We start from the raw sequence: 9,247 nt of genomic DNA, 5'->3' as shown, positions 1-9,247 counted from the left end.
CAGACAGAGCAGGTCTGGAGACAGTCAGGAAATGGGGTACACATAGGGGTACAATGGAATAGTAGGTAAGGGAGTGGGTGAAGTGGGGTCCATGAAAACTAGGCTAGAGAAGGTGGGAAAGAAGGAAGAAGAGACTGGATAGAGCTCACAGAGTGAAAGCAGGGGCATTAGGACATTAGATAGTGCTATGGATTGAATTGTGCCCCTCAAAAGATAAGTTGAAGTCCTACTCCCCCATATCTGTGATGGTGACATTACTTGGAAATAGGATCACTGCATATATAATTAGTTAGGTTAAGATGAGGCCATATGGAGTAGGAGGGGCCCTAACTCCAATCAGACTGGAGTCCCTACAGGAAGAGAAGAGAGATTCGTGTGGAGATGGAGGTGGAGCTGAAGGGCTGCGACTGCAAGCCAGCAGCACCAGGGATTGCTGGCAGAAACTGGCAGGGGCGGAAGGATGCTCCCCTACAGATTTCAGAGGGAGAGGGGCCCTGCTGGCACCCTCATTTCAGAATTCCAACCCCAGAACTGTGAGGGAATATTTCTTTGTTTTTCTAGAGGGCAGGTGGGTAGGAATAATGGAGAGAGTGTTAGACGCCTAGGACATTCTGAATGGAAAGGCTGGCTGTACCTTACCTTTCAGACGTAGAGTGCAAGTTACAGATGGCCCCAAATGTGGTTGCGAAGGGTGTATTAGTCAGCCAAAGGGGTGCTGATGCAAGTTACCAGGAATCTGCTGGCTTTTCAAAAGGGTATTTATTTGGGATAAGAGTTTGCAGTTACCAGGCCCTGAAGAGTCCATCTCAAGGCTGCTTTCTCACCAAAGTCTGTTGCCACGTGTTGAAGCAAGATGGCGGGCGATCTCTGCCGGGTCTCCTGGGCCTTCTCAGCTGCTCAGCTGCTCTGTTCTCTTCAGCTGCAAACTATTAGGCAAATGGCTCATCTCTCTTCTTGAGACTTTAGCTGTTTAAGCCTTCTCCCTTCTGCCACATGGCAGAACCAAAATGACCAACTTCTTTCCTCTTCTGTGTCTATAGGGCGCTCTCTTTTCCTGTTTATCTTCTTCTGTGTGTTTTTTTGAGTGAATATCTGTTTATATCAGCCTACCAAGGGGGCATGGATTCAACGCCAAGTCTCGCCCTATTGACATGGTAGAATCAAAGCACTAATCTTAATTTAATCAAAGACATCTCGCTGAATCTAATACAATCAAAGGGTATCACGCCCAGAGGAACAGACTAGTTTACAAACATAAGCCTTCTATTTTTTTGAATTCATAAATAATATCAAACTTCTACATAGGGGATGGTAGATCTTAGAGCTGAGGTGGAAATGAAAATTGGAGTGACTCCAAATTCGGATGAGATGGCCTCTGGCATGCTGCATCTGCCTAGGATGTTGCTAAGGCAAGAACACGGTAAACTAGGTGCTAAAATCCTGAACAAGGAGACAGACGACCCAAGTTCAATGGGGGACCTTGGTGCAGGGACACCGAGATGGGTCCAGTTCAAAACTTGTGTCTCCAAGGAACATGGGTTTTACAAAAGATGGAGACACAGGGGCTCAGGATCAATGTCCAGCCCCAAATCTGAGCCCACACAGGGGCACCATGGCTGCCAAGCAGGGTAGAGGTGACACTATGTGCTACAGCTACGCGTTCAGGTAGGTTCTACTCATATTGTAGACATCACATTTATCATGATGATTTCCCAGCAGGTGGAAACAACATATCTTAGAGAAAACATTTTTTTCTAATTTGCCAAGAATATGGTTCAGGCCAGTGGTTCCTTGGGTGTTGCCATTCATTGGCTTCTGATTTTTGTGCATGCCTGGGATGGATGCAGGGGACACATCTCAGGGAGGACTCAGGAGGGGCCAGGCAGGGGCAAGAAACTGAAGGGTTGGGGATGATGGAGGATTTCTTTGCCATGGGTTAAGCAGTTGCAGCAGGAATCTGGAGGGGTTAGGATGGGGGACAGGCAGTGGGAAGTTGGGCCAAAGGGGAAGAAGCAAAGAAGAGAGTGCAGGGAATGGATGACTTGGTGTCAAAAGCACACATCCCAGTGGCCAGGGGTCTGGTCTGGAGGTGCTTGAGCTGAATTCAGCAGAAGCCTTGGAGGACACATGCCTGCTCTTGGACCAAGACTTTGGATGCCATGAATCTTTGGGTCACTGGCTGCTGAACCCAAGATTTACAGAGGGCAACCTCCCGCTGGCTGCCCTGCTGGTGGGGAATTTGAGACCCTTCCCTCCCACCACGTTTTTTCCCTCTCTCTCTCAGGGATGTCTCTCCGTTGGCCTCTCCCCCTCTCTCTGTCAAACCCACAGCCTTCTTCATCAAGCGTCTGAGCCCTGGACTTAGTTTTCTGGTGCAATTATTTAGGGAATGCAGGGAGTGCCCATGGAGGAAAAAAGTGATGAATTCCAGGCATTTACTAAAAATGAGCTTGTGATTGAAAACCACACAGCCGGCGGCTCTCTCTACCTTGTCACCCTCATCTCCTTCAAGAGCGGACCCAGTCCTGAAGATGGAGACAAAGAGATTCAGCCAAGGGCGCGCAGCCCGGTGAGGGTGCTTCCTGGGACCTTGGAAAATTCTCATTCCCATTCCTTGGGGAGGGACCTGCCCTCCGCCGGCTGCTGCCTTTTCGTGGCCCCCAGGAGCCCTGGGCACAACCTTCTTCTAAATTCCTGTGGTGGCCACACACTTTATCTGAGGACAGACACACCTTATCCTTCCTGGGCCAGAGCCCATGTGCGTCCACGCTCTGCCCGGCGCTGGCCATGCATCCGGCTGGCCCTCCACGTTGGCAGCCCGGCACGCCTGGGGGGCAGCCTCACGGGGTGGGGGTGGCTGGGCCCCTGGGGCCGGAAGCCTCGCCTCAGCAGGGCATGTTGCCCCTTGCCGCCACCAAAGCTATCGCAGGTCCGTTTTCTAACAAAGGCGCCAAAGACTTGGTGCCACCGGGCAGAGAAGATTATCTGTGCTTGTTGAGCAAACACAGGGAGGCTTATAAGGCCCGGCTCGCCGTGCAGCCTGCACCTTCTGCGGAGGCCAGCGCCGACATGCGACCCCCCAGCGCCCCGCTGCTGGCAGCGCTCTTTGTCCTGGGGCTGAGCACCCTGGTGGCCGGCGGAAAGCCCTGTAAGTGAGGGCCCCAGGGGCACCCCTGCGGCTCGGGTGGTCATCTCTGCAGTGGGCATGTTGGCTCGGACCCCCAGGGGCTGAGTCCTGTGCCTTCCGCAGAGCTTCTGTCCCCGGCAGGGGTCTCTTAGGCCGCATGGTTTCTTGTTCGTTTCTCTTAAAGGAAACAGGCGGCCCCATCTGTTAGCTTCAGAGGGCAAGAGGCTAAAAAGACACCCTAAGACCCGCACAGGCTATTTATTCCCTGTTTCCGCCCCATAAACTAGCCCCCATTTATGTTCACATACGCTCCCCATTATCCAGGAGGGGTGCACAGGGCTGTGTGCCACCGAGACAGGCCTCCTTCCAAGGCAAGGCTGGGGTGTGGGAAACCTCGGGCACAGGTGCAGGTGGGCCAGGAGAGGAGGGGGTGGCGGGGGGGGGGGGGGGGGTTTGTTGTTTGGTTTTTTAAAAATAGGGTCAGCAAAGCCCTTGTCAATTCTTCAGAAGGAAATTGCGTAGTTCAAATAAGGGTGAGATACGGCCTTGCAGTTTCACTGAGCGGCACCAGGCCGACGGGAGGTGTCCGCGGGACGGCCCCGTGCCGGGCGCCCGCGGCTGACGGGGCTCCCCCCGCAGCCGCCTGCCAGTGCTCGCGGCTGAACCCCCAGAACAGGAAGAACTGCGGCTTCCCGGGCATCACCGAAAACCAGTGCTTCAACTCGGGGTGCTGCTTCGACTCCTCCGTGGCCGGCGTGCCCTGGTGCTTCACCCCGCTGCCCAGCCAAGGTGAGCCCCGGGAGCCGGCCAGCGGCCGCGGCGTGCGGCCAGGCCCGGGAAGCCTGGCCACGTGGGGGAGCGGGCGCCCCCTCGCGCCCGCCGCCCTCCCTGCGCGCCCGGGCGCCCGCCGCTGGCGCTTTCCCGCGACTCGCAGGGGAACCGCTGAGTCTTCGTTTATTTGGAGAAGAAAACACCTCGGATCTCTTCTGGCAGTAGGGCCAGCGAGTCCGTGTCATCTGACCTTAGCGGCGACAGAATGAAGTTGAGACTCCTGGGGTGCCGGCTGGGGCGGCGATGTCTGCCCGTCCCGGCCATCAGGGCTGCCAGGGCCGCGCCGAGAAGGTGGCGCCCGCGAAGCCCCGCGCGCGGGCCTCGGCGCCCCCGCCGGCCGTCCACGCCGCGGGGAGGGTCCTCCCGGGACGGCGACCCGCTCGGGCCCGGGAGCCACCCCCGACCGCGCGTGCTGCGCGGCGTCCCGGGGGGTGGGCGGTCCTCGCACCCTTAGGGGGAGCTCCCGAGCCTTGGCACGGAGGCCGTCCCCGCTGCAGGGGCGCGTGCGCGGGCCAGGGGGCGCCGTGACCCGCCCCGGCCCCGGGCCTGGCGTCCGCACGGCCGCGGGAGGTCCCTCCTCGCGACGCCCGGCCCTCCCGGGGACGCGGGGCGCGGGGCTCTCACGCGCCTCTGTGCGGTCCCCGCGCAGCGTCCGAGCAGTGCGTCATGGAAGTGACGGCCCGCAGGAACTGCGGGTACCCGGGCATCAGCGCCGCCGACTGTGCCTCCCGCCAGTGCTGCTTCTCCGACACCATCCCGGAGGTGCCCTGGTGCTTCTACCCGCTGCCCGTGCAAGGTACGCGCCGCCGCCGCTTCCCCGGGGGGCGCGCCCCGCGGCCACGCGGAGGGAGGACGGCGGCCCGGGCTGCTCACCTGCCCGCGTGCCTTCCGGGGTCCCCGCGGGCGGCCAGCCCGGGGCACTGCGTGACTGGCCCCGCGGCCCTGGTGGCCCACCTGCCCTTGTTGTGCTCCCACTCAGGGGACAATTCCAAAGCGCCCTCCACGGGGTCTGCGCCTCTTTTCAATAGGCTTCAAGTCCCAGGTGTTTCGAGGGCAGCATTTGTGATGGTTCTAAAAATAGCATCTCATTCCTAGCCAGGCTCCCTCTTCCCTGCTCCACTGCCGCTGAATCGCCTTGGAAAGATGCGGGTTGGGTACCCCGTGGGCGGCGCTCCCCCTCCGTGGGAACTGCTGGGCAGGCCGACCCGGGAGCCTGTACCTGCGCCTGTGCTGCTCAGCCCGGGCTCCTCGGGTGCAGGCCGCCTTTACCTGCCACGCTCCGTGTCTCATTTCTAGATTGTCACTATTAAGAGGCGCTGGCTTCAGCCACCCTGGCCTGCTGGGCGTTCTAAAGAGGATGAAAGGAGTCACCGTCCTATCGGCTTCCAATTTCATGAATTCTGGGTTTTCTTTGCAGTGGTTTAACAACTTCTTCAAATAAAGAAAACCTTTAAAATCTGCTACATTTCATTTTGTCTTCATTGAAACGAGGATGGCGTTGGTATTGTGCGTGTGACTAGAACTGTGTGTGTTTGTGTAGTGGTGTGTGTCTACTTTTAATACTCTTTTCATTGATTATAAAAGCAAATAGTCACCAAATATGTACAGGCTCCTCTAGCAGCAGTAAACTTTCCCGAAAGTGAATTTCAGAATCCACAATCGTTCTGTAATTCCCCATACCCCATCATTTTTTATAAAAACTCTAATGACTTTAGCCCTAAAACCCTGCTCGAGCAGCATATAATTTCAGATGGCAAATACGAAATTCCTTCACTTTTACAAAGTGCACCCCAGCCCCCTTGCTTCTGACATAGGTGCCGGGCAGGGTTTCATCTCCTTCTGTGGACAGCCGCTGACCCTGTCCCTGCGGGAAGCAGGGGGGACTTGCACCTGCTTAGCACTCAGATTTCTCCCCCTACTTACCGGAGAGCAGCTTCCACTACAGGCTAAGTGTTGAAAGAGGAAGCTGGCAGCGGTCCTTGAGGCAATCGCAGCACGTGTGGAAGTTACTGCATGAAAGCTCTTTTTTTTAAATAAATTATCTTTTTTTTAAAGATACATGGATCACATAAAATGTTACATTAAAAAATATAAGAGGTTTCCATGTACCCCACTCCCCACACCCCCCACTCCTCCCACATGGACAACTTCCCTCATTAGTGTGGTACGTTCATTGCATTTGATGAGTACATTTTGGAGCACTGCTACACAGCATGGATTATAGTTTATGTTATAATTTATACTCTTCCCCAGTCCATTCAGTAGGTTATGGGAGGATATATAATGTCCAGCATCTGTCCCTGCATTATCATTGAGGACAACTCCAAGTCCTAAAAATACCCCAGTATCCCAGCTCTTCTTCCCTCTCCCTGCCCTCAGCAACTCCTGTGGCCACTGTCTCCACATCAATGGTATAATTTCTTCCATTGCTAGAGTCACAGTATTTCTGTAGTAGAATACCAGTAAGTCCAGTCTAATCCACATTTTATTCCTCCATCCTGTGACCCTGGGATGGCGATGTCCACTCCGCCTCTAACTCTAGAGGGGGCTGAGATCCCACATGGAAAGCTCTTTTATGGAAGCCCTCTGGGGGTCCTGGGCTCAGCTCAGTGGAGGGGAAGGCGCTCGCACCAGGCCATCTCTTTCTCTCTGGCTGTCCTCTTCCTAACCCCTTACACAGCCCAAGCTTAGCAAGTGTGTCACCCCTGGCCCACCCGTCACCCTGAAAAACCCAGGGCCCCTGCCTTCCGGGGGGGGGGGGCAGGAGGCAGTGGCACTGGCTTTGCACTGGAAGACAGGGATTTTAAAAAGTGGTTCTTCACAGAATGGAGCTGGCCCACATGGCCTTTGGGGACTCATCCTTTGAAGGAGGCCACACTGGATCTTGCGGCACCTTTGTGTCCCTGTCCTGCTTCTAAAACATTCACAAGCCCAGCAAAGCTGTGCCTCTTCTCCGGGGTCTTAGCAACACCCAGACAAGCGGCCAGCAGGTCCTGGTGAAGGCGTTCATCAGCGAGTGCTGGGCGGCATGCACGCTCCTTCCCCCAGCCGTGTGGCTCCATGCCCGGAAGTCAGCCAGCACGGGCCACACCCGGGGCAGAGAGAGCCACACAGGCACGCACTTTTTATTTTTAACAACACATATTTCTAGAGGCTGCCATCAGATCCCAGGGGCTACCCACAGTTCCTAGAGGGCACCCACAGGTCCTAGAGGCTGCCCTCAGATTCTAGAGGCTACCCACAGTTCCTAGAGGCTGCCATCAGTTCCTAGAGGCTGCCATCAGATCCCAGGGGCTACCCACAGTTCCTAGAGGCTACCCACAGTTCCTAGAGGCTGCCATTAGATCGTAGAGGCTGCCATCAGTTCCTAGAGGCTGCCATCAGATCCTAGAGGCTACCCACAGTTCCTAGAGGCTACCCACAGTTCCTAGAGTCTGCCATCAGATCCTAGAGTCTACCCACAGTTCCTAGAGGCTGCCATCAGTTCCTAGAGACTATCCAAAGTTCCTAGAGGCTGCCATCAGATCCTAGAGGTTGCCATCAGTTCCTAGAGGCTACCCACAGTTCTTAGAGGCTGCCATCAGATCCTAGAGGCTACCCATAATTCCTAGACGTGGCCATCAGATCCTGGAGGCTACCCACAATTCTTAGAGGCTGCCATCAGATCCTAGAGGCTACCCACAGTTCCTAGAGGCTACCCACAGTTCCTAGAGGCTGCCATCAGATCCTAGAGGCTGCCTACAGTTCCTAGAGGCTACCCACGGGTCCTAGAGGCTACCCACAGGTCCTAGAGGCTGCCATCAGTTCCTGGCCATATGGACTTTCCCAGCATGGCTGCTTACTTCATTGAGCCCAGGAATAGAGTTCTAATTCCAGGCTCCTAAAAGAGAGTTGATATAGTGTACCATAATCATGGGCATATCATCATTTTTGCCATATAATGTAATCTAATCACAAAGTGGCATTCCACCATAATTGCCATATTCTGTTGGTTAGAAGCAAGTCACAGAACCTCCCACACTCAGGGGAAGAGGCTTACACAAAGGCTTAAACGCCGGCAGGTAGGAATCATTGGGCCAACAAAATAATTTTGATAATAGATAATAATTCTGGCCTTCACTTTGTGACAGGTACTTTCTAAGTCTTTCTAATCATTGCTCATTGAATCTTTTTAAAATAAAAATTTTATTGAAGTATATCATTCATACATGAATATACTTAAACAATAAGTGCGTAGTAAAAGTTGTGGTTACAAAGTAAACATATATATCATCATGCGGAGCTCTCATACATCTCCCCCCCACCAGCACCAACACCCTGCAATGCTATGAAACATTTGTTAGAAACTATGAGAAAGCATTGTCAAAACATTACTACTAATTATAGCCCATATCTTACACTTGGTGTATCTTCCCCCCAACCCAAGTGATTATTAGCACCCTGCATTAGTGTTACATATTTGTTATAGTTCTCATACTTGTCCTGCTAACCACAGTTCATCTTCTACCACTGGCTTCCCTGTGGTACACGGTGCTGTGCTTTGTACAGTCCATTCAATGTGTCTGCTCAGTGGCTCTCCTTTTCATCCCAGAGCTGTGGTGTCATCACCCTAGTCAATTTTAGAATGTCTTCATTACTCCAAAGGGAAAAATCCCATCCCACCTTTATAGCCTCCTACTGATGTCCCTTAGAATTGAAAAAATATGTATCTTCTTGCCGTTGCTGCAAAATATTACAATATTACTGTTAAGTATCGTCCCTAAATTACATTCGCAGTACTTTTCCGGTGTATCACCATATTCTTAACACTGTGTAAAAGAAGACCGTTCCTATATTTACACCGTTAACCACAATCTTCATCTATCACCAAAATCGCTATGGTATTCAGTCCCTAGCTTATCCTCTAGCTGCCATTCAACTCCCATTTTCACCCACAGACTACACCTTTCAGCCACAATCTCATTTATAAATCAGCAGTTGATTCCTAAATGAGATAAATAGGTTGCTCACACTCACCATAATGGGTTGCCATCAACTCTAGTCATTTCCACACTTTTCTAATCAGCCTTATTAATAATGCACACACAGTGCTGAGAGCAGCCTCTCACGCATGTTCCGGGGACGGCAGGAATGACTGACACCAGCACTCCTGGGCTGGCGTTGGAGCTTCTGCTCCCTGAACCGTCGCTGACTTTGTGCCATTTTGGGGCATTTTCTGGCCCCCAGCCCTCTCCTTGGGCAGACCTGCGTGTGGCCTCGTTGGCAACAATCTCTGAAGGCGGGATGTCC

At 53.6% G+C, this 9,247-nt stretch overlaps 1 protein-coding gene across 1 annotated transcript; it reads left to right on the top strand.

Annotated features, from left to right (window-relative positions):
- The first annotated feature begins 2,884 nt into the window (after positions 1–2,884).
- Positions 2,885–5,413, top strand: TFF2 (trefoil factor 2). The gene is made up of 4 exons (XM_058296493.2): positions 2,885–3,148; positions 3,767–3,916; positions 4,608–4,754; positions 5,255–5,413. Exons 1-4 carry the CDS (start codon positions 2,896–2,898, stop codon positions 5,266–5,268), a joined length of 564 nt encoding a protein of 187 aa, XP_058152476.2. The 5' UTR covers positions 2,885–2,895; the 3' UTR covers positions 5,269–5,413.
- Positions 5,414–9,247: the final 3,834 nt, after the last annotated feature.

Source organism: Dasypus novemcinctus, chromosome 4 (assembly GCF_030445035.2).
Source record: "Dasypus novemcinctus isolate mDasNov1 chromosome 4, mDasNov1.1.hap2, whole genome shotgun sequence".
In the NCBI taxonomy this organism is placed as follows: Eukaryota; Metazoa; Chordata; class Mammalia; order Cingulata; family Dasypodidae; genus Dasypus; species Dasypus novemcinctus.
Note: the sequence above shows the minus strand (reverse complement) of the source record. Positions and strands in the feature narration are given on the sequence as shown.

Coding starts and splice junctions, on each gene's coding strand:
- TFF2 (XM_058296493.2), top strand. CDS start 2,896: ATGTTGCCCCTTGCCGCCACCAAAGCTATCGCAGGTCCGTTTTCTAAC. Junction 3,149..3,766: donor GGTGGCCGGCGGAAAGCCCT/GTAAGTGAGGGC, acceptor CTCCCCCCGCAG/CCGCCTGCCAGTGCTCGCGG. Junction 3,917..4,607: donor CACCCCGCTGCCCAGCCAAG/GTGAGCCCCGGG, acceptor GTCCCCGCGCAG/CGTCCGAGCAGTGCGTCATG.